At 46.4% G+C, this 27,801-nt stretch overlaps 1 protein-coding gene across 1 annotated transcript in view; it reads left to right on the top strand.

The window, feature by feature from the left end:
* The window catches only part of LOC147097958 (inactive carboxypeptidase-like protein X2), a 185,900-nt gene that overhangs the window by 46,655 nt on the left and 111,444 nt on the right, over window positions 1-27,801 (top strand). Inside the window, exon 10 of the mRNA XM_085971060.1 lies at window positions 12,422-12,531. Within this exon, the coding sequence (XP_085827186.1) occupies window positions 12,422-12,531 (110 nt within the window). The remainder of the gene's footprint in view (window positions 1-12,421; window positions 12,532-27,801) is intronic.

Here is a 27,801-nt window from a genome sequence, read left to right as displayed (position 1 = left end):
GGGCCGAATGGCCTGTTTCTGTGCCGTATAACCTATGTAATCCTATGTAAAGATGATAGTAAAGCATCCAGGGTCTGGTGCTGAGCGATTCAATTATCAGTGTTGGTCAGCTGCACTGGTTCTGCTGTTTGAGAAGAACTTTTGTTAAAATGAAATGAATTACTAAACCTTTATCTAAAGTCATACTACAAACGATGAGAAAATCCAAGATGAATTTCCTGAAGCACATTGCTGCGAAAAAGACCTACAGACAAGGATACATTTCTAAGAAAAGCACCTGACCTGCTTTAATTTTCCTTGTTGGTTGGATTCTGACCTGTTTTACTGGCAAGGAAGAATATCTGCATTACCTAAAAAAAAAAGGTTGCTGTCTATCAAAGAGATCCAATCCTGCCTCACTCTTACTACGGCTCCCACTGAATGAAACGAGGAGAGATGCGCACACACAGTGTGGGACCGCATGTTGTGCTTTTTTCCGATGCGTGCTTTCAGTAGGAAGTTTCCCGGATTATAACTCTCCCTCACAATGTTTTGCCTCTGCTATTAGGGCTCTCAAAGATAAGGAACACAAAACTGAGTGAAGGCAGAAAGCAATGTCGTCGTTGCCAGTTCTGGGACAGATAAAATGTTCCGTCTGCCTGTTTTCCCGATTGTTCAGACGGATATTAAAGATCCCGTGACACTATGAGAAGAGCAGGGAGTTCACCGGGTGCCCTGGCCAACATTTCTCTCTCAATCAGCTCATCAAAAACACATCTCTGTCTCTGTCCTGTTTGTGGGATGTTTCTGGCTCAGAGTGCCTGCTTATTTTGCTTACATAACCCACACAGTCAGAATATTTGGCAGATTGCAAGGATCCTTGGAATCTTTTTGAACAGATAAACTGGTTTACTCAAAGGGAGATAAATGTTTGGAGTAATTTACCAAACAACCCAATATGTAAATAGACACCACAATGGGAGAGTTAATGTATGAGATGGATGAGCGCTAATGGCTTGGATGACCTTTTCTCTTCTCTGACCTTTCCTGTGAGCCTATCTTATGCGCAGTGGGAGAAGTGAGGGGTAAGAGTGATCTAAGTGGAGGGTAGAGATGGAAGCCGTGCCCCTCGGAAGGCTCTGATGCAATCCAAGGGTGAAGATTTACAATATGCTGTTGTATATGCTGGAGAGTATTCTCATCCTTGTTTTCAAATGCCTCCATGGCCTCACCCCCTCCCTATCTCTGTAATCTCCTCCAGCCCCACAACTCCCCACCACCCCCCCCCCGAGATATCTGCGCTTCTTTAATTCTGCCCTCTTGAGCATCCCTGATTATAATCGCTCCAACATTGGTGGCCGTGCCTTCTGTTCCCTGGGCCCTAAGCTCTGGAATTCCCTGCCTAAACCTCACTACCTCTCTTTCCTCCTTTAAGACGCTCCTTAAAACCTACCTCTTTGACCAAGCTTTCGGTCACCTGCCGTAATTTCTCCTTATATGGCTCAGTGTCAAATTTTTGTCTTATAATACTCCTGTGAAGCGCCTTGGGACGTTTTACTACGTTAAAGGCGCTGTATAAATACAAGTTGTTGTTGTTGTTGTGGGGAGCTGGAAGTTGCTGTACGATTTACTCTTTAATAACAGTGAGTGCTGATAGCTCATGTTGAGGGATAAATGCTGGCCAGGACACCGGGAGAATTCCCTTGTTCTTCTTCGAGTAGTGCCGTGGGATCTTTTACGTCCAAGGCAGACGGGGCCTCAGTTTAACGTTTCATCCGAAAGACAACACCTCCGACAGTGCAGCCCACCCTCAGCACTGCACTGGCGTGCCAGCCTAGAATACGTCCTCAAGTCTCTTAAACAATGTTGAGCGGAGTGAAATCAGGAAGCATTTGATCACGCAAAGGGTAGTAAAAATCTGGAACTCTCTTCCCCAAAAGGTTGCTGGGTCAGTAGAAATTTTCAAGACTGAGATCAATAGATTTTTGTTGGGTAGGGGATTGAAAGGCTATGGAAGTGAAGCAGGTAAATGGAATGGAGTTGAGGTACAGATCAGACATGACCTGAAAATAGTGAAACAGGCTCGAGGGGCTGAATGGCCTACTGCTGTTCCTATTCCATGTTCTCCAGAGGGGTTCTGTTTAGACTAAGCTATATCTTGTATATAAAAGCATCGCACTGTTTTATTATCTCATCTTCGAATTTTTTGGGAAGGAGGCCCAGGCAGGGTTGTTCATTGTCTTGCCCGTTATTTATTGCGAATGCAGAACTCCTGGCTATAGATTTAATGACAGACCCTCGTCACATTCCCTCTTTCCCCCTAACCCCATCCAAGGCCTCCGATTGAGAGGCTTTCTAATACAAAATCAAATAACATATTAGCATTATTGCAAAAACCAAGCAGTCTTTTGCCCAGTCAGTTCTAAACAAAAGGCTAGTAATTACTATTGGCAATATTAGCAGACGAACCTGAATGAATTCATACGGCATTCCTCTGCCCACTATTTTAAAGGAAATGTGATCTATTTATTTTAATGGCCTGTTTATTATAGGCTCAACAATAATTTGTAGCCTCTTGTTAATGTCAAGTCTAAAATTACAGCGGTATATCAGAGTAGAACATAAGAATGTTGCAATGAGGAAAGACATTACAGCTTGTTCCATCATATATCTACAACTGGCATTTATATAAAGCCTTTCCTGTCAAAAAATATTTCACAGAGGCACAAGGGGGGAAAAGAAATCATCCCATAACACCAAATCTGACCGTTACTCATCTTTATCTGTTCAAGCTCATATTTCTCAATTCTTTGCGATGTCTAATTGCTTTCAGAGAGTTCACAGAATGATGCAGCACTGAAGGAGGCCATTCGGCCCATCGTGCCTGTGCCGGGTGGGTAGTTGTGCTTGAAAGTTGTTTCCCTGATACACAATCTTCAGGATTGCCTGGGTGCTGCACTGTGCCATTCTCGAGCAAAGTGATGGGTGGATTTCTTGGGTAGCTGGAGCTCAGGTCTACGGGTCTGATTTCTGAGGACTTTCCAAGCAGATTGAGTGTCACTGCAGCCAGGGGGGGCGATGATCCTCAGAGCCCCCTCAACAGACAAAAGGTCTGTAACTATGACCAGAAAATGGGTGAACTCCCCTGCCCGCTTCACATAGGCAAAATGCAAAGATGGCCAATGCAGTCTGCTTGCTTTCATTAAAATTGCTTAATTTAAATTGTTTTTGTTAATTTGAATATTTTCTGAGCAAAAAAGCAACTTTGAATTAAAGAAAGAAGAAAGAAAGACTTGCATTTATGTAGCGCCTTTCACAACCACCGGACGTCTCAAAGTGCTTTACAGCCAATGAAGTACTTTTGGAATGTAGTCACTTTTGTAACGTGGGAAATGCGGCAGCCAATTTGCGCACAGCAAGCTCCCACAAACAGCAATATGATAATGACCAGATAATCTGTTTTTGTTATGTTGATTGAGGGATAAATATTGGCTAGGACATTGGAGACAACTCCCCTGCTCTTCTTTGAAATAGTGCCATGGGATCTTTTCCGTCCACCTGAGAGAGCAGCCGGGGCCTCGGTTTAACATCTCATCTGAAAGACAGCACCTCCGACAGTGCAGCGGAAGCTCCCTCAGTACTGCACTGGGAGTGTCAGCCTAGATTTATGTGCTCAAGTCCCTGGAGTGGGACTTGAACCCACGACTTATCTGACCCAGAAGCGAGGGTGCTACCCACTGAGCCACAGCTGACACTTTAACAGGAGCAGACAGCATTAATCTGGAATGACTGGCCTTTAACACAATAGCTCGATGGAACTTCCAAACTCAAATGGTTGGCAGGGTTATGGGGAGAAAGCTGGGGTGCGGGACTAAATTGGCTGGCTCTTTCAAGGAGCCGGCACAAGCACGACGGGCCGAATGGCCCCTTTCTGTGCTGTAAGATTCTATGATGCTAAATGCAGATAAGGAACAATACTCAGGAGCAACAGAGAGTGTGCGGGGACCAATGTCAGGTTATTTTTAAGTTGGAACTTTAATGGTGAGGGTGAGAACATGGCACAGGATGAGTGCCAAGTAAAACTTTAAACACAGAGGGAATGGGGAATTCTCCTGGCTGTGCAGTCTATGACTAGGTCTGCTTCTGTTGCTATTGGTTATGCTGTAGAGAAAATCAGCAAAGAATTATTTCAAACAGAGTTATCCTCATAATAACAATAGAAAACGCTGGAAAAACTCAGCAGGCCAGGGCAGCATCCGTGGAGAGCGAAACAAAGTCAACGTTTCAGGTCGAAACCCTTCATCAGAACTGGAAAAAAAACGGGAAAGGGGATAGATTTTAAAGCAAGTGGGGGCTGGGGAAAGGGGGAGGGGATGAAAGAACAAAAGGGAAGGCCAGAGATAGGATAGAAAGCAGGAGAGATTAAGAGACATTGAGAGATATTCAAGGAACAAAGGATGGCTCTAGATGAAGTGTGAATGGTCCTGGCAGAATGAAGGACAGCTGCCATGTGGGAGGGAAGAAAAAAACCCAGACGAAAGTGTGGATTAAAAAAAGAAAGGGAAAATATATATGTGATAGGGGCCGAGGTTATGATCTGAAATTGTTGAACTCTATGTTGAGTCCAGAGGGCTGTAGAGTGCCTAATCAAAAGATGAGGTGCTGTTCCTCGAGTTTACGCTGAGCTTCCGTGGAACAATGCAAGAGGCCGAGGACGGTGAGGTCTGAGTGGGAATGGGGCGGTGGATTAAAGTGACAGGCCACCGGGAGCTCGGGGTCCCCCTTACTGACTGAACGGAGGTGTTCCACAAAGCGGTCACCCAATCTGTGTTTGGTCTCCCCAACTCCCCAAGAGTTATCCTTCAACTAGCTATTCAGGGGAGAAGAGTTGGATTTCTCGGCAGAACGCCTCACTCTCCATCTCGTCCAGCATTAGAAATTCTACAGGATGTGATAGTAGCCATCTGCAGCATGTATTAACAAGTATCAGCTAATAAAGTAGCGCAGACACAGATTGTTATATTCAATTTGCTGTTGCTGTTTTAACGTCTCCAAAAGAAAAATCTACCATGGAGTCACCGTGTCTCCAAGTAAAGCCCGAAGCTCCAGATCTGTGCACCCTTTTCTTCGAAGACTGACATTGATGTGGTGCGTAAAGCAGCAGCCTGAATTTGTACAGTTCTTACATAACATGACTCGTATTCTCTCAGGGATTGTGTGATTATGATGACCTCTGCCAGCTCGGCTCTTGCTTTCGTTCATAAACACCGTTACGGCATTAGCCTCGCCCAAAGTCAACATTCATTGAGGTTTTGAAAGCTGCCGTGTTGTTGCTGGCATTAATGCCTACCTCTAAATTGATCCGCCATGCCACAAGCTCCAAACCAAAGTCAGAGCAGACGTAATACAGTACAGATGTACCCACATGAAGTGCGTGGTTGTATTAGGAGAGATTTTAACTCTTCCACTGCTACAGACTGTCCTGCTGTGGCAGGATTGTCCCAGACTCCCCGTCACTGGGCCTGGTGGCTTTTGGATGTTGACTCAGGTGTTTCGAGCAATAGAAAAAGGAAAATCCAGCCAGACATTTCATATGCATTGTAGAATAACTTCAAAAAATGGACACTGTTCAGTCAAAAACTGAAAACCTGCTGCACTTTAGATTTTGTTGTCTGTATTTTTTTTAAATTCATTCACGGGATGTGGGCAAGGCCAGCCTTTATTGCCCATCATTAATTGTGGTGAACTGCCTTCTTAAACTGCTGCAGTCTGTGAGGTAAAGGTCTTTTTTTCGTAGTCGTTCCGTACAACTGAGTGACTCGCTGGGCCCTTTCAGAGGGGCAGTCAAGCGTCAACCACATTACTGTGAGTCTGGAGTCACGTACAAACCAGACTGGGTAAGGACGGCAGATTTTCTTCCCAGATGGGTTTTTATGACAATCTGGTAGTTTCATACATACTAGCTTTTTATTCCAGAATTTAAATTCCCCAGTTGTATTCCCCAGTGGTGAGATTTGAACTCATGTGAGATTACTAGTCTAGTAACATAACCACTATGCTACTGTACCCCCGACTGTATGACTACACTCCGCATAGGGTTAACCATTTCAGAACTTTAAATCTTATATAGCCGAACATTGGGCCGGATATTCCGATCCCTACAGGTGGGTACGGGTACCGTAGGGACATTGGAAATGCCGATTTCAGGCGTGCACTGCGCATGCGCTGGAAACCGGCATTTCCGATCTGTTAAGAATGCTCTTGACAGATCCTCCGGCTGCCCTGGAGAAGGGCCTCTGCAGGTGGATAGTTCCGCTTTTTGGAGACCCTCCGCCTGCAGAAAACCCTTACAATTCTTACGCCTGGCAAAAGCAAGCGTAAGGCTTGCTTTTACCAGGATAAGAGTAGAAAAAAGTAAAAAAAAAAAATTTCCACTGATTTATCATTTTAAAATACTTTAAAGAAAGGTAAGTTTAGTTTTAGCCCTGTTAAAAACTTTCATTATTTTTTTCAAAAATTTTAATTTTTGTTTAAAATAGTTAATTTATGTAATTTCAAGTCATTTATGTGATTAAAAAAAAAATTATTTGAAGTTTTACTATGTATTTGAGGTGATCTCCATTCATAGGTCTTCCTGTCAAATGTATGAAGGGAGATTCCCTTCTCTGATTGGCTCCCCATGGCCCACGTGATCCCAGGGACGCTGCGAACCGCCTGCGCCTCTGGGATACGTGGGCCCTGCAAACCGGCAGTTTGGAGAGGCCCAGGTTCGGAACTGTGCGCCTCCCGGGAGCCCTCAGGTAAGGGCGCAGATTTTTCCAGATCGCAGCCCTCCGCCCGTGGGCCATTATGTACAGTTTTGGTCTCCTTACCTAAGGAAGGATATACTTGCCATAGAGGGAGTGCAACGAAGGTTCACTAGACTTTTTTTTTTATTCGTTTATGCATCTTACTTGTACTGAAATAGGAGTGGGAGTAGGCCATTCATCCCCTTGAGCCTGCTCCGCCATTCAATAAGATCATGGCTGATCTTCTACCTCATCTCCACTTTCCTGCACTATCCCCATATCCCTTGATTCCCTTAATATCCAAAAATCTATCGATCTCAGTCTTGAATATATTCAATGACTGAGCCTCCACAGCCCACTGGGGTAGAGAATTCCAAAGATTCCCCACCATCTGAGTGAAGAAATTTCTCATTATTTCAGTCCTAAATGGCCGACCCCTTATTCTGAGACTGTGACCCCTGGTTCTAGACTCCCCAGCCAGGGGAAACATTCTCCCTGTCAGGCCCTGTAACAATTTTGTATGTTTCAATGAGATCACCTCTTTTGTATGTTTCAATGAGATCATTCTTCTAAACTCTGGAGAACATAGGTCTAGTCTGTTCAATCTCTCCTCATAGGACAATCCCCCCATCCCAGGAACCAGTCTGGTGAACCTTCGTTGCATTCCCTCTATGGCAAGTATATCCTTCCTTAGGTAAGGAGACCAAAACTGTACACAATACTGCAGGTGTGGTCTCACCAGGGCCCTATATAATTGCAGTAAGACATCTTTACTCTTATACATAAATACACTTGTAATAAAGGCCAACATAACCATTTGCTTTCCTAATTGCTTGCTGTACCTGCATGTTAACTTTCAGTGTTTTGTGTACAAGGACATACTCAGAAAACTACCAGGCCATCTGAATAACAGTCCAGTGCAAAGTGCTAGTTCTTGCCCCTGAATAGCAGTTTAGTTCTCTATTGACCAAGCTTTTGCTCATCGGTCCTAATATCTTCTTAAGTGGCTCAGTGTCAGATTTTATTTCATAATGCTCCTGTGAAGCGCCTTGGGACGTTTTACTATGTTAATGGCGCTCTATAAATACAAGTTGTTGTTGTTGCTACGGTTATTGCCCCTGAATAGCAGTATGGTGCTCTATTGCGGTAGTTGCAGCTGAATACCACTCCCGCTTGATCGCCACAGTTGTTTCCAGTTTCCTGTTTTTAACATTTGTGTTTTACTGGACATTTTTCGGATGATTAGTTGGCCAAGAACATAGATTGCGTTGGTAATGGTTTCAAGACCGATAGATTTGTCTCTCTGGAGGCTGCATTGCATTCATTAATTACAGAAAGCTTTTATTAGGTATTTTTAAATACTGTTTAATCTATGTAATGTTTTTAATGCTATGTTTAGAATTAACATGAGTAAACAATTGGTTAAAGTAACCCACTCGCAGACTTTGCTTGGCTCTAGTGACTTAAGTTAAATTATTTTCACAGAAACATTAAACTGTTCCCTATGTGCTTTACTCGTATCAGTTTTGATTTCAAGTCTTTCTTCTAAAAGTTATTCACATACATGTCCTGGACTAACCTGACCAAGCGGGCCTGTGCGGGCTCTACAATGCCGTGATAAGCCTGCGTGAGTGGGTACTGGACTACATTAACAGAGCAGGTATATGCAGGTACTAGACTGCATTAACGGTGCAGGTATATGCAGGTACTGGACTGCATTAACAGAGCAGGTATATGCAGGTACGGGACTGCATTTATGGAGCAGGTATATGCAGGTACTGGACTGCATTAACGGAGCAGGTATATGCAGGTACTGGACTGCATTAACAGCAGGTATATGCAGGTACTAAACTGCATTAACAGAGCAGGTAAATGCAGGTACTGGACTGCATTAACAGCAGGTATATGCAGGTACTAAACTGCATTAACAGAGCAGGTAAATGCAGGTACTGGACTGCATTAACAGCAGGTATATGCAGGTACTAAACTGCATTAACAGAGCAGGTATATGCAGGTACTGGACTGCATTAACAGCAGGTATATGCATGTACTAAACTGCATTAACAGAGCAGGTAAATGCAGGTACTAGACTGCATTAACAGAGCAGGTATATGCAGGTACTGGACTGCATTAACGGAGCAGGTATATGCAGGTACTGGACTGCATTAACGGAGCAGGTATATGCAGGTACTGGACTGCATTAACAGCAGGTATATGCAGGTACTGGACTGCATTAACAGAGCAGGTATATGCAGATTCTGGACTGCATGAACGGAGCAGGTATATGCAGGTACTGGACTGCATTAACAGCAGGTATATGCAGGTACTAAACTGCATTAACAGAGCAGGTAAATGCAGGTACTAGACTGCATTAACAGAGCAGGTATATGCAGGTACTGGACTGCATTAACGGAGCAGGTATATGCAGGTACTGGACTGCATTAACAGCAGGTATATGCAGGTACTAAACTGCATTAACAGAGCAGGTATATGCAGGTACTAGACTGCATTAACAGAGCAGGTAAATGCAGGTACTGGACTGCATTAACAGAGCAGGTATATGGGTATATGCAGGTACTAGACTGCATTAACAGAGCAGGTATATGCAGGTACTGGACTGCATTAACGGAGCAGGTATATGCAGGTACTGGACTGCATTAACAGCAGGTATATGCAGGTATTAAACTGCATTAACAGAGCAGGTATATGCAGGTACTAGACTGCATTAACAGAGCAGGTATATGCAGGAACTAGACTGCATTAACAGAGCAGGTATATGCAGGTACTAGACTGCATTAACGGAGCAGGTAAATGCAGGTACTAGACTGCATTAACAGAGCAGGTAAATGCAGGTACTGGACTGCATTAACAGAGCAGGTATATGCAGGTACTAGACTGCATTAACGGAGCAGGTAAATGCAGGTACTGGACTGCATTAACAGAGCAGGTATATGCAGGTACTAGACTGCATTAACGGAGCAGGTAAATGCAGGTACTAGACTGCATTAACAGAACAGGTATATGCAGGTACTGGACTGCATTAACAGAGCAGGTAAATGCAGGTACGAGACTGCATTAACAGAGCAGGTATATGCAAGTACTGGACTGCATTAACAGAGCAGGTATATGCAGGTACTAGACTGTATTAACAGAGCAGGTAAATGCAGGTACTAGACTGCATTAACAGAGCAGGTAAATGCAGGTACTGGGCTGCATTAACAGAACAGGTATATGCAGGTACTGGACTGCATTAACAGAGCAGGTATATGCAGGTACTGGACTGCATTAACAGAGCAGGTATATGCAGGTACTGGACTACATTAACAGAGCAGGTATATGCAGGTACGAGACTGCATTAACAGAGCAGGTATATGCAGGTACTAGACTGCATTAACAGAACAGGTATATGCAGGTACTGGACTGCATTAACAGAGCAGGTAAATGCAGGTACGAGACTGCATTAACAGAGCAGGTATATGCAGGTACTGGACTGCATTAACAGAGCAGGTATATGCAGGTACTAGACTGTATTAACAGAGCAGGTAAATGCAGGTACTAGACTGCATTAACAGAGCGGGTATATGCAGGTACTAGACTGCATTAACAGAGCAGGTATATGCAAGTACTGGACTGCATTAACAGAGCAGGTAAATGCAGGTACTAGACTGCATTAACAGAGCAGGTATATGCAGGAACTAGGCTGCATTAACGGAGCAGGTATATGCAGGTACTTGACTGCATTAACAGAGAAGGTATATGCAGGTACTGGACTGCATTAACAGAGCAGGTATATGCGCGAACTGGACTGCATTAACGGAGCAGGTATATGCAGCTACTCGACTGCATTAACAGAGAAGGTATATGCAGGTTCTGGACTGCATTAACAGAGCAGGTATATGCAGGTACTGGACTGCATTAATGGAGCAGGTATATGCAGCTACTAGGCTGCATTAACAGAGCAGGTATATGCAGGTACTGGACTGCATTAACAGAGCAGGTATATGCAGGTACTAGACTGCATTAACAGAGCAGGTATATGCAGGTAATGGGCTTCATTAACAGAGCAGGTATATGCAGGTACTGGGCTGCATTAACAGAACAGGTATATGCAGGTACTGGGCTGCATTAACAGAACAGGTATATGCAGGTACTTGACTGCATCAACAGAGCAGGTATATGCAGGTACTGGGCTGCATTAACAGAGCAGGTATATGCAGGTACTGGGCTGCATTAACAGAGCAGGTATATGCAGGTACTGGGCTGCATTAACGGAGCAGGTATATGCAGGTACTTGACTGCATCAACAGAGCAGGTATATGCAGGTACTGGACTGCATTAACAGAGCAGGTATATGCAGGTAATGGTCTTCATTAACAGAGCAGGTATATGCAGGTACTGGGCTGCATTAACAGAGCAGGTATATGCAGGTACTTGACTGCATCAACAGAGCAGGTATATGCAGGTACTGGGCTGCATTAACAGAGCAGGTATATGCAGGTACTTGACTGCATCAACAGAGCAGGTATATGCAGGTACTGGGCTGCATTAACAGAGCAGGTATATGCAGGTACTGGGCTGCATTAACAGAGCAGGTATATGCAGGTAATGGTCTTCATTAACAGAGCAGGTATATGCAGGTAATGGTCTTCATTAACAGAGCAGGTATATGCAGGTACTGGGCTGCATTAACAGAGCAGGTATATGCAGGTACTTGACTGCATCAACAGAGCAGGTATATGCAGGTACTGGGCTGCATTAACAGAGCAGGTATATGCAGGTACTTGACTGCATCAACAGAGCAGGTATATGCAGGTACTGGGCTGCATTAACAGAGCAGGTATATGCAGGTACTGGGCTGCATTAACAGAGCAGCTATATGCAGGTACTGGGCTGCATTAACGGAGCAGGTATATGCAGGTACTTGACTGCATCAACAGAGCAGGTATATGCAGGTACTGAACTGCATTAACGGAGTAGGTATATGCAGGTACTAGACTGCATTAACAGAGCAGGTATATATATATATGCAGGTACTAACGTGCATCTTCTATGCAGCATATAAATGTGCAAGCATTGAGTTATATGCTGGTCTCCAAGTTGCGAGAGCGTTTCACTGCAAGTCATATCTTGAATTTGACTAAACTGGTTTGTGGAATTTTGGTTGGGATACCAGGGATTTCTGTTACAACTGTATGAAAGATTTAATTTGGAAATATTTCATACCCCTTCTAATGTCTAGACTGATCAATGGGAGATTAATTGAGTGGGACCGCAATGTTTTGGCAACTTACAAAAGGGCCACTTCTGTTTTCTGACCTCACCGAGCAGAGACTTTTGTCATGTATGAATGGTGTACTCTTGTATTCAAATCCAATTCTTCCATCTTTAATTCATCAATTGCTTCTGACGTAAGAAAACTACGAGGCACTTGGTCTGAGTATTAAACAAGGCTTTAATCAACTGTTTTTCAACATGGAGAGCTAGTTGTGTCCTTCACTAGTTCCTGTTAAAGAATGTCCTGAGCAAGCTGGGCCCATGCCCAAGTATTTATACTCTCCCTGGACAGCGCCACCAGCAGGCCGCCCAATGTTAGTTCATAAGTCATTTCCACATGAATGACAAGATTCATGTCCGCTTCCATCTCTCATTTTCAGAATGCCCTCCCCTGGGTCTCGAGTCCCACGCAGTAGCTGATGATCAATTAATTGCGTCTTCCGTCCTTCGACATGGACTTGGCCCGCACCGTATTCGACTTAACATACAGGTGAGCGGGCTCTGGGTTTGTAGCACGCAGCTACTTCATCGTACAATCGGAATCTATTTTTATTGTCATTAAAAGTTGGGTTTTATTTTCCATTTTCTTTCAAAGACTAACACCACAGCACAACATAGAAAATATACAAGAAACTAGACAACAAAGTAGCTACAGAAAAGCATCATGTATCCCTAGACTTGAAAGCATATCCGGGCGCTAATCATCGAAAGCATCAACCTTTGTGAACCCAGCAAACCTAATCAGATTGGTATTAAGCATACCAATGGAGTAACGGGAATTACAGAAGTAGCTGGGGTAAAAGAAAGATTTGCATTTCTATAGCGCCATTCACGACCACCGGGCGTCCCAAAGTGCTTTACAGCCAATTAAATGCAGTCATTGTTGTATTGTGGGAAACGCAGCAGCCAATTTATAACACAGCAAGCTCCCACAAACAGCAATGTGATAATGACCACCTGAGAGAGCAGACGGGGCCTCGGTTTAACGTCTCTTCCGGAAGATGGCACCTCCGATCGTGCAGCGCTCCCTCAGCACTGACCCTGGAGTGTCAGCTGAGATTTTCGTGCTCGTGTCTCTGGAGTGGGACTATGAACTCACAACCTTCTGACTCAGGAGGTCGAGGGTGGTACCCACTGAGCCACAGACGTTACCTCTCCCAACATCACTCGTTAATGTTCAGTAAACTGCTGTTCCCTTTTGCATTACCCTCCATTTATTCACAGCCGGGGACAGTGACAGCAGTGCAGTCTGGAAGTGATAGATCCCAGATAGAAAGCAGTTTACAGAGACAGACTGGAATGTTTTTTTTTCCCCTTCTGACGAGACGGCGTCATTATTATCACGCCTCCCACCTCCTGCTGATTTATTCATCTGTATTCTAGAAAGACATGTCTTTGTCTCTCTGGCGGTTACAATCCAGAAAATTCTTGGACGTTTCCAGTAATCAAGCTGATGTCGACAGAGTACAGTAAATTATCTCTAGTTAATACTTCAGGAACACTGTGCTACAGTAAAGCTATGGGCAGGCCGAGAGCCAGGGGACAACCTGCTCCAAAAGCTGAGCTCATTGTTTGCCATGTGTTGCACCAGACACTTCATCCGTTTCAGCATGAACCTTTCCAATGTGTTTTTGTTAGCTTGGAGCTAAATACTAAGTTTATGCGGCAGCAGACTCGACGTCACTGAGCTGTCAGAACAACGTCTGTAAAGTCTGAACCCTGGTAACATTTTGTATAAGGCAATTTACCAGACACACAAGACCAACTTCAATGGGAATTAATGAGAGAAAATAGCAAGACATATGTGCATGACAGGCCTGTATGGGTAAAGAGTGTCGGGAGATGGCCAAATGAAACTCACATACAACTTCAGGCAGCGGTTCTGGGTGAGATCTGGCGATCACTCATCTATATAACCAACTAAGTAAACTGGGCTGACCACCAGAGCATGAAGAGTACTAACCCGGAGAGCCAAATCACGCAGGAGCAGACCAGCAGTACTAAATTTAAGACATTTTGAGACATAAAATTATTAGTTTGAATGCAGGTAACAATCTTGCACTGTTTTTTTTAAATTCCAGCAAGATGTTTGTTGTTCAACGAGTCTGACTCTCCACATGTATCGAACTGGGTGTTCATCAACTGAACTGCCCTTCAACTCCTTCACTGTAATAGTCTCTGCTGCACCACACAATCTAATTGTAATCCTCTGCAACATACTCACACCCTCTGATACACCCCCCTCCACAATAACACTCTCTGATACACCCACCTCTCCCCCACAATAACACACTCTGATACACCGCCCCCACAATAACACCCTCTGATACAGGCCCCCCACAATAACACTCTGATACAACCGCCCCCCCACAATAACACTCTCTGATACACCCACCTCTCCCCCACAATAACACACTCTGATACACCACCCCCCCACAATAACACCCTCTGATACAGACCCCCCCCACAATAACATTCTGATACAACGCCCCCCGCCCCCGACCACAATAACACTCTCTGATACACCACCCCTGGTGCTCTCTCCTAATGCGCCTTTTTCTGGTGCTCTCTCCTAATTCCCCTGTTTCTGGTGCTCTCTCCTAATTCCCGTTTCTGGTGCTCTCTCCTAATTCCCCTGTTTCTGGTGCTCTCTCCTAATTCCCCTGTTTCTGGTGCTCTCTCCTAATTCCCGTTTCTGGTGCTCTCTCCTAATTCCCCTGTTTCTGGTACTCTCTCCTAATTCCCCTGTTTCTGGTGCCATCTCCTAATTCCGCTGTTTCTTGTGCTCTCTCCTAATTCCCCTGTTTTTGGTGCTCTCTCCTAATTCCCCTGTTTCTTGTGCTCTCTCCTAATTCCTCTGTTTCTGGTGCTCTCTCCTAATTCCCCTGTTTCTTGTGCTCTCTCCTAATTCCTCTGTTTCTGGTGCCCTCTCCTAATTCCCCTGTTTCTGGTGCTCTCTCCTAATTCCCCTGTTTCTGGTGCTCTCTCCTAATTCCTCTGTTTCTGGTGCTCTCTCCTAATTCCCCTGTTTCTGGTGCCCTCTCCTAATTCCCCTGTTTCTGGTGCTCTCTCCTAATTCCTCTGTTTCTGGTGCTCTCTCCTAATTCTCCTGTTTCTGGTACTCTCTCCTAATTCCCCTGTTTCTGGTGCCCTCTCCTAATTCCGCTGTTTCTTGTGCTCTCTCCTAATTCCCCTGTTTCTGGTGCTCTCTCCAAATTCCCCTGTTTCTGGTGCTCTCTCCTAATTCTCCTGTTTCTGGTACTCTCTCCTAATTCCCCTGTTTCTGGTGCTCTCTCCTAATTCCCCTGTTTCTGGTGCCCTCTCCTAATTCCCCTGTTTCTGGTGCTCTCTCCTAATTCCCATGTTTCTGGTGCTCTCTCCTAATTCCCCTGTTTCTGGTGCTCTCTCCTAATTCCCCTTTTTCTGGTGCCCTCTCCTAATTCCCCTGTTTCTGGTGCTCTTTCCTAATTCCCCTGTTTCTGGTGCTCTCTCCTAATTCCCCTGTTTCTGGTGATCTTTCCTAATTCCCCTGTTTCTGGTGCTCTCTCCTAATTCCTGTTTCTGGTGCTCTCTCCTAATTCATCTGTTTCTGGTGCCCTCTCCTAATTCCCCTGTTTCTTGTGCTCTCTCCTAATTCCCCTGTTTCTGGTGCTCTCTCCTAATTCCCCTGTTTCTGGTGCCCTCTCCTAATTCCCCTGTTTCTGGTGCTCTCTCCTAATTCCCGTTTCTGGTGCTCTCTCCTAATTCTCCTGTTTCTGGTGCTCTCTCCTAATTCCCCTGTTTCTGGTGCTCTCTCCTAATTCCCCTGTTTCTGGTGCCCTCCCCTAATTCCCCTCTTTCTGGTGCTCTCTCCTAATTCCTCTGTTTCTGGTGCTCTCTCCTAATTCCTCTGTTTCTTGTGCTCTCTCCTAATTCCCCTGTTTCTGGTGCCCTCTCCTAATTCCTCTGTTTCTGGTGCTCTCTCCTAATTCCCCTGTTTCTGGTGCTCTCTCCTAATTCCCCTGTTTCTGGTGCTCTCTCCTAATTCCCCTGTTTCTGCTGCTCTCTCCTAATTCCCCTGTTTCTGCTGCTCTCTCCTAATTCCCCACTTTCTGGTGCTCTCTCCTAATTCCCCTCTTTCTGGTGCACTCTCCTAATTCTCCTGTTTCTGGTGCCCTCTCCTAATTCCTCTGTTTCTGGTGCTCTCTCCTAATTCCCCTGTTTCTGGTGCTCTCTCTTAATTCCCCTGTTTCTGGTGCCCTCTCCTAATTCCTTTGTTTCTGGTGCTCTATCCTACTTCCCCTGTTTCTGGTGCTCTCTCCTAATTCCCGTGTTTCTGGTGCTCTCTCCTAATTCTTGTTTCTGGTGCCCGCTCCTAATTCCTATTTCTCGTGCTCTCTCCTACTTCCCCTGTTTCTGGTTCTCTCTCCTACTTCCCCTGTTTCTGGTTCTCTCTCCTACTTCCCCTGTTTCTGGTTCTCTCTCCTACTTCCCCTGTTTCTGGTTCTCTCTCCTACTTCCCCTGTTTCTGGTGCTCTCTCCTACTTCCCCTGTTTCTGGTGCTCTCTCCTAATTCCCGTCTTTCTGGTGCTCTCTCCTAATTCTTGTTTCTGGTGCCCGCTCCTAATTCCTGTTTCTCATGCTCTCTCCTACTTCCCCTGTTTCTGGTTCTCTCTCCTACTTCCCCTGTTTCTGGCTCTCTCTCCTACTTCCCCTGTTTCTGGTGCTCTCTCCTAATTCCCTTGTTTCTGGTACTCTCCTAATTTCCCTGTTTCTGGTGCTCTCTCCTAATTCTCCTGTTTCTGGTACTCTCTCCCAATTCCCCTCTTTCTGGTGCTCTCTCCTAATTCCTCTGTTTCTGGTGCTCTCTCCTGATTCCCGTTTATGGTGCTCTCTCCTAATTCCCCTGTTTCTGGTGCTCTCTCCTAATTCCCCTGTTTCTGGTGCTCTCTCCTAATTCCCCTGTTTCTGGTGCCCTCTCCTAATTCCCCTGTTTCTGGTGCCCTCTCCTAATTCCCCTGTTTCTGGTGCTCTCTCCTAATTCCCCTGTTTCTGGTACTCTCTCCTAATTCCCCTGTTTCTGGTGCCCTCTCCTAATTCCCCTGTTTCTTGTGCTCTCTCCTAATTCCCCTGTTTCTGGTGCTCTCTCCTAATTCCCCTATTTCTGGTGCTCTCTCCTAATTCCCCTGTTTCTGGTGCTCTCTCCTAATTCCCCTGTTTCTGGTGCTCTCCTAATTCCCCTGTTTCTGGTGCTCTCTCCTAATTCCCCTGTTTCTGGTGCTCTCTCCAAATTCCCCTGTTTCTGGTGCTCTCTCCTAATTCTCCTGTTTCTGGTACTCTCTCCTAATTCCCCTGTTTCTGGTGCTCTCTCCTAATTCCCCTGTTTCTGGTGCCCTCTCCTAATTTCCCTGTTTCTGGTGCTCTCTCCTAATTCCCATGTTTCTGGTGCTCTCTCCTAATTCCTGTTTCTGGTGCCCTCTCCTAATTCCCCTGTTTCTGGTGCTCTTTCCTAATTCTCCTGTTTCTGGTACTCTCTCCTAATTCCCCTATTTCTGGTGCTCTCTCTTAATTCCTGTTTCTGGTGCCCTCTCCTAATTCCCCTGTTTCTTGTGCTCTCTCCTAATTCCCCTGTTTCTGGTGCTCTCTCCTAATTCCCCTGTTTCTGGTGCTCTCTCCTAATTCCCCTTTTTCTGGTGCTCTCTCCTAATTCCCCTCTTTCTGGTGCTCTCTCCTAATTCCCCTGTTTCTGGTGCACTCTCCTAATTCCCGTTTCTGGTGCCTCTCCTAATTCCCCTGTTTCTGGTGCTCTCTCCTAATTCCCCTTTTTCTGGTGCTCTCTCCTAATTCCCCTCTTTCTGGTGCTCTCTCCTAATTCCCCTGTTTCTGGTGCTCTCTCCTAATTCCCGTTTCTGGTGCCTCTCCTAATTCCCCTCTTTCTGGTGCTCTCTCCTAATTCCCCTGTTTCTGGTGCACTCTCCTAATTCCCGTTTCTGGTGCCTCTCCTAATTCCCCTGTTTCTGGTGCTCTCTCCTAATTCCCATGTTTCTGGTGCTCTCTCCTAATTCCCCTGTTTCTGGTGCTCTCTCCTAATTCCCCTGTTTCTTGTGCTCTCTCCTAATTCCCCTGTTTCTGGTGCTCTCTCCTAATTCCCCTGTTTCTGGTGCTCTCTCCTAATTCCCGTTTCTGGTGCTCTCTCCTAATTCTCCTGTTTCTGGTGCTCTCTCCTAATTCCCCTGTTTCTGGTGCTCTCTCCTAATTCTCCTGTTTCTGGTGCCCTCTCCTAATTCCCCTGTTTCTGGTGCTCTCTCCTAATTCCCCTGTTTCTGGTGCTCTCTCCTAATTCTCCTGTTTCTTGTGCTCTCTCCTAATTCCCCTGTTTCTGGTGCTCTCTCCTAATTCCCCTGTTTCTGGTGCTCTCTCCTAATTCCCCTGTTTCTGGTGCTCTCTCCTAATTCCCGTTTCTGGTGCTCTCTCCTAATTCCCCTGTTTCTGGTACTCTCTCCTAATTCCCCTGTTTCTGGTGCCATCTCCTAATTCCGCTGTTTCTTGTGCTCTCTCCTAATTCCCCTGTTTTTGGTGCTCTCTCCTAATTCCCCTGTTTCTTGTGCTCTCTCCTAATTCCTCTGTTTCTGGTGCTCTCTCCTAATTCCCCTGTTTCTTGTGCTCTCTCCTAATTCCTCTGTTTCTGGTGCCCTCTCCTAATTCCCCTGTTTCTGGTGCTCTCTCCTAATTCCCCTGTTTCTGGTGCTCTCTCCTAATTCCTCTGTTTCTGGTGCTCTCTCCTAATTCCCCTGTTTCTGGTGCCCTCTCCTAATTCCCCTGTTTCTGGTGCTCTCTCCTAATTCCTCTGTTTCTGGTGCTCTCTCCTAATTCTCCTGTTTCTGGTACTCTCTCCTAATTCCCCTGTTTCTGGTGCCCTCTCCTAATTCCGCTGTTTCTTGTGCTCTCTCCTAATTCCCCTGTTTCTGGTGCTCTCTCCAAATTCCCCTGTTTCTGGTGCTCTCTCCTAATTCTCCTGTTTCTGGTACTCTCTCCTAATTCCCCTGTTTCTGGTGCTCTCTCCTAATTCCCCTGTTTCTGGTGCCCTCTCCTAATTCCCCTGTTTCTGGTGCTCTCTCCTAATTCCCATGTTTCTGGTGCTCTCTCCTAATTCCCCTGTTTCTGGTGCTCTCTCCTAATTCCCCTTTTTCTGGTGCCCTCTCCTAATTCCCCTGTTTCTGGTGCTCTTTCCTAATTCCCCTGTTTCTGGTGCTCTCTCCTAATTCCCCTGTTTCTGGTGATCTTTCCTAATTCCCCTGTTTCTGGTGCTCTCTCCTAATTCCTGTTTCTGGTGCTCTCTCCTAATTCATCTGTTTCTGGTGCCCTCTCCTAATTCCCCTGTTTCTTGTGCTCTCTCCTAATTCCCCTGTTTCTGGTGCTCTCTCCTAATTCCCCTGTTTCTGGTGCCCTCTCCTAATTCCCCTGTTTCTGGTGCTCTCTCCTAATTCCCGTTTCTGGTGCTCTCTCCTAATTCTCCTGTTTCTGGTGCTCTCTCCTAATTCCCCTGTTTCTGGTGCTCTCTCCTAATTCCCCTGTTTCTGGTGCCCTCCCCTAATTCCCCTCTTTCTGGTGCTCTCTCCTAATTCCTCTGTTTCTGGTGCTCTCTCCTAATTCCTCTGTTTCTTGTGCTCTCTCCTAATTCCCCTGTTTCTGGTGCCCTCTCCTAATTCCTCTGTTTCTGGTGCTCTCTCCTAATTCCCCTGTTTCTGGTGCTCTCTCCTAATTCCCCTGTTTCTGGTGCTCTCTCCTAATTCCCCTGTTTCTGCTGCTCTCTCCTAATTCCCCTGTTTCTGCTGCTCTCTCCTAATTCCCCACTTTCTGGTGCTGTCTCCTAATTCCCCTCTTTCTGGTGCACTCTCCTAATTCTCCTGTTTCTGGTGCCCTCTCCTAATTCCCCTGTTTCTGCTGCTCTCTCCTAATTCCCCACTTTCTGGTGCTGTCTCCTAATTCCCCTCTTTCTGGTGCACTCTCCTAATTCTCCTGTTTCTGGTGCCCTCTCCTAATTCCTCTGTTTCTGGTGCTCTCTCCTAATTCCCCTGTTTCTGGTGCTCTCTCTTAATTCCCCTGTTTCTGGTGCCCTCTCCTAATTCCTTTGTTTCTGGTGCTCTATCCTACTTCCCCTGTTTCTGGTGCTCTCTCCTAATTCCCGTGTTTCTGGTGCTCTCTCCTAATTCTTGTTTCTGGTGCCCGCTCCTAATTCCTATTTCTCGTGCTCTCTCCTACTTCCCCTGTTTCTGGTTCTCTCTCCTACTTCCCCTGTTTCTGGTTCTCTCTCCTACTTCCCCTGTTTCTGGTTCTCTCTCCTACTTCCCCTGTTTCTGGTTCTCTCTCCTACTTCCCCTGTTTCTGGTTCTCTCTCCTACTTCCCCTGTTTCTGGTGCTCTCTCCTAATTCCCGTGTTTCTGGTGCTCTCTCCTAATTCTTGTTTCTGGTGCCCGCTCCTAATTCCTGTTTCTCATGCTCTCTCCTACTTCCCCTGTTTCTGGTTCTCTCTCCTACTTCCCCTGTTTCTGGTTCTCTCTCCTACTTCCCCTGTTTCTGGTGCTCTCTCCTAATTCCCTTGTTTCTGGTACTCTCCTAATTTCCCTGTTTCTGGTGCTCTCTCCTAATTCTCCTGTTTCTGGTACTCTCTCCCAATTCCCCTCTTTCTGGTGCTCTCTCCTAATTCCTCTGTTTCTGGTGCTCTCTCCTGATTCCCGTTTATGGTGCTCTCTCCTAATTCCCCTGTTTCTGGTGCTCTCTCCTAATTCCCCTGTTTCTGGTGCTCTCTCCTAATTCCCCTGTTTCTGGTGCCCTCTCCTAATTCCCCTGTTTCTGGTGCCCTCTCCTAATTCCCCTGTTTCTGGTGCTCTCTCCTAATTCCCCTGTTTCTGGTACTCTCTCCTAATTCCCCTGTTTCTGGTGCCCTCTCCTAATTCCCCTGTTTCTTGTGCTCTCTCCTAATTCCCCTGTTTCTGGTGCTCTCTCCTAATTCCCCTATTTCTGGTGCTCTCTCCTAATTCCCCTGTTTCTGGTGCTCTCTCCTAATTCCCCTGTTTCTGGTGCTCTCCTAATTCCCCTGTTTCTGGTGCTCTCTCCTAATTCCCCTGTTTCTGGTGCTCTCTCCAAATTCCCCTGTTTCTGGTGCTCTCTCCTAATTCTCCTGTTTCTGGTACTCTCTCCTAATTCCCCTGTTTCTGGTGCTCTCTCCTAATTCCCCTGTTTCTGGTGCCCTCTCCTAATTTCCCTGTTTCTGGTGCTCTCTCCTAATTCCCATGTTTCTGGTGCTCTCTCCTAATTCCTGTTTCTGGTGCCCTCTCCTAATTCCCCTGTTTCTGGTGCTCTTTCCTAATTCTCCTGTTTCTGGTACTCTCTCCTAATTCCCCTATTTCTGGTGCTCTCTCTTAATTCCTGTTTCTGGTGCCCTCTCCTAATTCCCCTGTTTCTTGTGCTCTCTCCTAATTCCCCTGTTTCTGGTGCTCTCTCCTAATTCCCCTGTTTCTGGTGCTCTCTCCTAATTCCCCTTTTTCTGGTGCTCTCTCCTAATTCCCCTCTTTCTGGTGCTCTCTCCTAATTCCCCTGTTTCTGGTGCACTCTCCTAATTCCCGTTTCTGGTGCCTCTCCTAATTCCCCTGTTTCTGGTGCTCTCTCCTAATTCCCCTTTTTCTGGTGCTCTCTCCTAATTCCCCTCTTTCTGGTGCTCTCTCCTAATTCCCCTGTTTCTGGTGCTCTCTCCTAATTCCCGTTTCTGGTGCCTCTCCTAATTCCCCTCTTTCTGGTGCTCTCTCCTAATTCCCCTGTTTCTGGTGCACTCTCCTAATTCCCGTTTCTGGTGCCTCTCCTAATTCCCCTGTTTCTGGTGCTCTCTCCTAATTCCCATGTTTCTGGTGCTCTCTCCTAATTCCCCTGTTTCTGGTGCTCTCTCCTAATTCCCCTGTTTCTTGTGCTCTCTCCTAATTCCCCTGTTTCTGGTGCTCTCTCCTAATTCCCCTGTTTCTAGTGCCCTCTCCTAATTCCCCTGTTTCTGGTGCTCTCTGCTAATTCCCCTGTTTCTGGTGCTCTCTCCTAATTCTCCTGTTTCTGGTGCTCTCTCCTAATTCCCCTGTTTCTGGTGCTCTCTCCTAATTCCCGTTTCTGGTGCTCTCTCCTAATTCTCCTGTTTCTGGTGCTCTCTCCTAATTCCCCTGTTTCTGTTGCTCTCTCCTAATTCCCCTGTTTCTGGTGCTCTCTCCTAATTCCTCTGTTTCTGGTGCTCTCTCCTAATTCCCCTGTTTCTGGTGCCCTCTCCTAATTCCCCTGTTTCTGGTGCTCTCTCCTAATTCCTCTGTTTCTGGTGCTCTCTCCTAATTCTCCTGTTTCTGGTACTCTCTCCTAATTCCCCTGTTTCTGGTGCCCTCTCCTAATTCCGCTGTTTCTTGTGCTCTCTCCTAATTCCCCTGTTTCTGGTGCTCTCTCCAAATTCCCCTGTTTCTGGTGCTCTCTCCTAATTCTCCTGTTTCTGGTACTCTCTCCTAATTCCCCTGTTTCTGGTGCTCTCTCCTAATTCCCCTGTTTCTGGTGCCCTCTCCTAATTCCCCTGTTTCTGGTGCTCTCTCCTAATTCCCATGTTTCTGGTGCTCTCTCCTAATTCCCCTGTTTCTGGTGCTCTCTCCTAATTCCCCTTTTTCTGGTGCCCTCTCCTAATTCCCCTGTTTCTGGTGCTCTTTCCTAATTCCCCTGTTTCTGGTGCTCTCTCCTAATTCCCCTGTTTCTGGTGATCTTTCCTAATTCCCCTGTTTCTGGTGCTCTCTCCTAATTCCTGTTTCTGGTGCTCTCTCCTAATTCATCTGTTTCTGGTGCCCTCTCCTAATTCCCCTGTTTCTTGTGCTCTCTCCTAATTCCCCTGTTTCTGGTGCTCTCTCCTAATTCCCCTGTTTCTGGTGCCCTCTCCTAATTCCCCTGTTTCTGGTGCTCTCTCCTAATTCCCGTTTCTGGTGCTCTCTCCTAATTCTCCTGTTTCTGGTGCTCTCTCCTAATTCCCCTGTTTCTGGTGCTCTCTCCTAATTCCCCTGTTTCTGGTGCCCTCCACTAATTCCCCTCTTTCTGGTGCTCTCTCCTAATTCCTCTGTTTCTGGTGCTCTCTCCTAATTCCTCTGTTTCTTGTGCTCTCTCCTAATTCCCCTGTTTCTGGTGCCCTCTCCTAATTCCCCTGTTTCTGGTGCTCTCTCCTAATTCCCATGTTTCTGGTGCTCTCTCCTAATTCCCCTGTTTCTGGTGCTCTCTCCTAATTCCCCTTTTTCTGGTGCCCTCTCCTAATTCCCCTCTTTCTGGTGCTCTCTCCTAATTCCCCTGTTTCTGGTGCACTCTCCTAATTCCCGTTTCTGGTGCCTCTCCTAATTCCCCTGTTTCTGGTGCTCTCTCCTAATTCCCATGTTTCTGGTGCTCTCTCCTAATTCCCCTGTTTCTGGTGCTCTCTCCTAATTCCCCTGTTTCTGGTGCCCTCTCCTAATTCCACTGTTTCTGGTGCTCTCTCCTAATTCCCCTGTTTCTGGTGCTCTCTCCTAATTCTCCTGTTTCTGGTGCTCTCTCCTAATTCCCCTGTTTCTGGTGCTCTCTCCTAATTCCCGTTTCTGGTGCTCTCTCCTAATTCTCCTGTTTCTGGTGCTCTCTCCTAATTCCCCTGTTTCTGGTGCTCTCTCCTAATTCTCCTGTTTCTGGTGCCCTCTCCTAATTCCCCTGTTTCTGGTGCTCTCTCCTAATTCCCCTGTTTCTGGTGCTCTCTCCTAATTCTCCTGTTTCTTGTGCTCTCTCCTAATTCCCCTGTTTCTGGTGCTCTCTCCTAATTCCCCTGTTTCTGGTGCTCTCTCCTAATTCTCCTGTTTCTTGTGCTCTCTCCTAATTCCCCTGTTTCTGGTGCCCTCTCCTAATTCCCCTGTTTCTGGTGCTCTGTCCTAATTCCTCTGTTTCTGGTGCTCTCTCCTAATTCTCCTGTTTCTGGTACTCTCTCCTAATTCCCCTGTTTCTGGTGCCATCTCCTAATTCCGCTGTTTCTTGTGCTCTCTCCTAATTCCCCTGTTTTTGGTGCTCTCTCCTAATTCCCCTGTTTCTTGTGCTCTCTCCTAATTCCTCTGTTTCTGGTGCTCTCTCCTAATTCCCCTGTTTCTTGTGCTCTCTCCTAATTCCTCTGTTTCTGGTGCCCTCTCCTAATTCCCCTGTTTCTGGTGCTCTCTCCTAATTCCCCTGTTTCTGGTGCTCTCTCCTAATTCCTCTGTTTCTGGTGCTCTCTCCTAATTCCCCTGTTTCTGGTGCCCTCTCCTAATTCCCCTGTTTCTGGTGCTCTCTCCTAATTCCTCTGTTTCTGGTGCTCTCTCCTAATTCTCCTGTTTCTGGTACTCTCTCCTAATTCCCCTGTTTCTGGTGCCCTCTCCTAATTCCGCTGTTTCTTGTGCTCTCTCCTTAATCCCCTGTTTCTGGTGCTCTCTCCAAATTCCCCTGTTTCTGGTGCTCTCTCCTAATTCTCCTGTTTCTGGTACTCTCTCCTTATTCCCCTGTTTCTGGTGCTCTCTCCTAATTCCCCTGTTTCTGGTGCCCTCTCCTAATTTCCCTGTTTCTGGTGCTCTCTCCTAATTCCCATGTTTCTGGTGCTCTCTCCTAATTCCCCTTTTTCTGGTGCCCTCTCCTAATTCCCCTGTTTCTGGTGCTCTTTCCTAATTCCCCTGTTTCTGGTGCTCTCTCCTAATTCCCCTGTTTCTGGTGCCCTCTCCAAATTCCTGTTTCTGGTGCCCTCTCCTAATTCCCCTGTTTCTTGTGCTCTCTCCTAATTCCCCTGTTTCTGGTGCTCTCTCCTAATTCCCCTGTTTCTGGTGCTCTCTCCTAATTCCCCTTTTTCTGGTGCTCTCTCCTAATTCGCCTCTTTCTGGTGCTCTTTCCTAATTCTCCTGTTTTTGGTGCTCTCTCCTAATTCCCCTGTTTCTGGTGCTCTCTCCTAATTCCTCTGTTTCTGGTGCTCTCTCCTAATTCCTCTGTTTCTGGTGCCCTCTCCTAATTCTCCTGTTTCTGGTGCTCTCTCCTAATTCCCCTGTTTCTGGTGCTCTCTCCTAATTCCCCTGTTTCTGGTGCTCTCTCCTAATTCCCATGTTTCTGGTGCTCTCTCCTAATTCCCCTGTTTCTGGTGCTCTCTCCTAATTCCCCTGTTTCTGGTGCTCTCTCCTAATTCCCCTGTTTCTGGTGCTCTCTCCTAATTCCCCTGTTTCTGGTGCTCTCTCCTAATTCTCCTGTTTCTGGTGCTCTCTCCTAATTCCCCTGTTTCTGGTGCTCTCTCCTAATTCCTCTGTTTCTGGTGCTCTCTCCTAATTCCTCTGTTTCTGGTGCTCTCTCCTAATTCCTCTGTTTCTTGTGCTCTCTCCTAATTCCCCTGTTTCTGGTGCCCTCTCCTAATTCCTCTGTTTCTGGTGCTCTCTCCTAATTCCTCTGTTTCTGGTGCTCTCTCCTAATTCCCCTGTTTCTGGTGCTCTCTCCTAATTCCCCACTTTCTGGTGCTCTCTCCTAATTCCCCTGTTTCTGGTGCTCTCTCCTAATTCTCCTGTTTCTGCTGCTCTCTCCTAATTCCCCACTTTCTGGTGCTGTCTCCTAATTCCCCTGTTTCTGGTGCACTCTCCTAATTCTCCTGTTTCTGGTGCTCTCTCCTAATTCCTCTGTTTCTGGTGCTCTCTCCTAATTCCTCTGTTTCTGGTGCTCTCTCCTAATTCCCCTGTTTCTGGTGCCCTCTCCTAATTCCCCTGTTTCTGGTGCTCTCTCCTAATTCCTCTGTTCCTGGTGCTCTCTCCTAATTCCCCTGTTTCTGGTGCTCTCTCCTAATTCCCCTGTTTCTGGTGCTCTCTCCTAATTCCCCTGTTTCGGGTGCTCTCTCCTAATTCCCCTGTTTCTGGTGCACTCTCCTAATTCTCCTATTTCTGGTGCTCTCTCCTAATTCTTCTGTTTCTGGTGCCCTCTCCTAATTCATGTTTCTGGTGCTCTCTCCTAATTCCTCTGTTTCTGGTGCTCTCTCCTAATTCTCCTGTTTCTGGTGCCCTCTCCTAATTCCCCTGTTTCTGGTGCTCTCTCCTAATTCCCGTTTCTGGTGCTCTCTCCTAATTCTCCTGCTTCTGGTGCTCTCTCCAAATTCCCCTGTTTCTGGTGCTCTCTCCTAATTCTCCTGTTTCTGGTACTCTCTCCTAATTCCCCTGTTTCTGGTGCTCTCTCCTAATTCCCCTGTTTCTGGTTCTCTCCTAATTCCCATGTTTCTGGTGCTCTCTCCTAATTCCCCTGTTTCTGGTGCTCTTTCCTAATTCCCCTGTTTCTGGTGCTCTCTCCTAATTCCTCTGTTTCTGGTGCTCTCTCCTAATTCCCCTGTTTCTTGTGCTCTCTCCTAATTCCTCTGTTTCTGGTGCCCTCTCCTAATTCCCCTGTTTCTGGTGCTCTCTCCTAATTCCCCTGTTTCTGGTGCTCTCTCCTAATTCCTCTGTTTCTGGTGCTCTCTCCTAATTCCCCTGTTTCTGGTGCCCTCTCCTAATTCCCCTGTTTCTGGTGCTCTCTCCTAATTCCTCTGTTTCTGGTGCTCTCTCCTAATTCTCCTGTTTCTGGTACTCTCTCCTAATTCCCCTGTTTCTGGTGCCATCTCCTAATTCCGCTGTTTCTTGTGCTCTCTCCTAATTCCCCTGTTTTTGGTGCTCTCTCCTAATTCCCCTGTTTCTTGTGCTCTCTCCTAATTCCTCTGTTTCTGGTGCTCTCTCCTAATTCCCCTGTTTCTTGTGCTCTCTCCTAATTCCTCTGTTTCTGGTGCCCTCTCCTAATTCCCCTGTTTCTGGTGCTCTCTCCTAATTCCCCTGTTTCTGGTGCTCTCTCCTAATTCCTCTGTTTCTGGTGCTCTCTCCTAATTCCCCTGTTTCTGGTGCCCTCTCCTAATTCCCCTGTTTCTGGTGCTCTCTCCTAATTCCTCTGTTTCTGGTGCTCTCTCCTAATTCTCCTGTTTCTGGTACTCTCTCCTAATTCCCCTGTTTCTGGTGCCCTCTCCTAATTCCGCTGTTTCTTGTGCTCTCTCCTAATTCCCCTGTTTCTGGTTCTCTCTCCAAATTCCCCTGTTTCTGGTGCTCTCTCCTAATTCTCCTGTTTCTGGTACTCTCTCCTAATTCCCCTGTTTCTGGTGCTCTCTCCTAATTCCCCTGTTTCTGGTGCCCTCTCCTAATTCCCCTGTTTCTGGTGCTCTCTCCTAATTCCCATGTTTCTGGTGCTGTCTCCTAATTCCCCTGTTTCTGGTGCTCTCTCCTAATTCCCCTTTTTCTGGTGCCCTCTCCTAATTCCCCTGTTTCTGGTGCTCTTTCCTAATTCCCCTGTTTCTGGTGCTCTCTCCTAATTCCCCTGTTTCTGGTGATCTTTCCTAATTCCCCTGTTTCTGGTGCTCTCTCCTAATTCCTGTTTCTGGTGCTCTCTCCTAATTCATCTGTTTCTGGTGCCCTCTCCTAATTCCCCTGTTTCTTGTGCTCTGTCCTAATTCCCCTGTTTCTGGTGCTCTCTCCTAATTCCCCTGTTTCTGGTGCCCTCTCCTAATTCCCCTGTTTCTGGTGCTCTCTCCTAATTCCCGTTTCTGGTGCTCTCTCCTAATTCTCCTGTTTCTGGTGCTCTCTCCTAATTCCCCTGTTTCTGGTGCTCTCTCCTAATTCCCCTGTTTCTGGTGCCCTCCCCTAATTCCCCTCTTTCTGGTGCTCTCTCCTAATTCCTCTGTTTCTGGTGCTCTCTCCTAATTCCT

This window comes from Somniosus microcephalus, chromosome 30 (assembly GCF_052327205.1).
Source record: "Somniosus microcephalus isolate GS21.2 chromosome 30, FLI_Smic_1.0, whole genome shotgun sequence".
NCBI classification, from domain to species: domain Eukaryota; kingdom Metazoa; phylum Chordata; class Chondrichthyes; order Squaliformes; family Somniosidae; genus Somniosus; species Somniosus microcephalus.
This window is presented reverse-complemented; position numbering and strand designations above follow the sequence as displayed.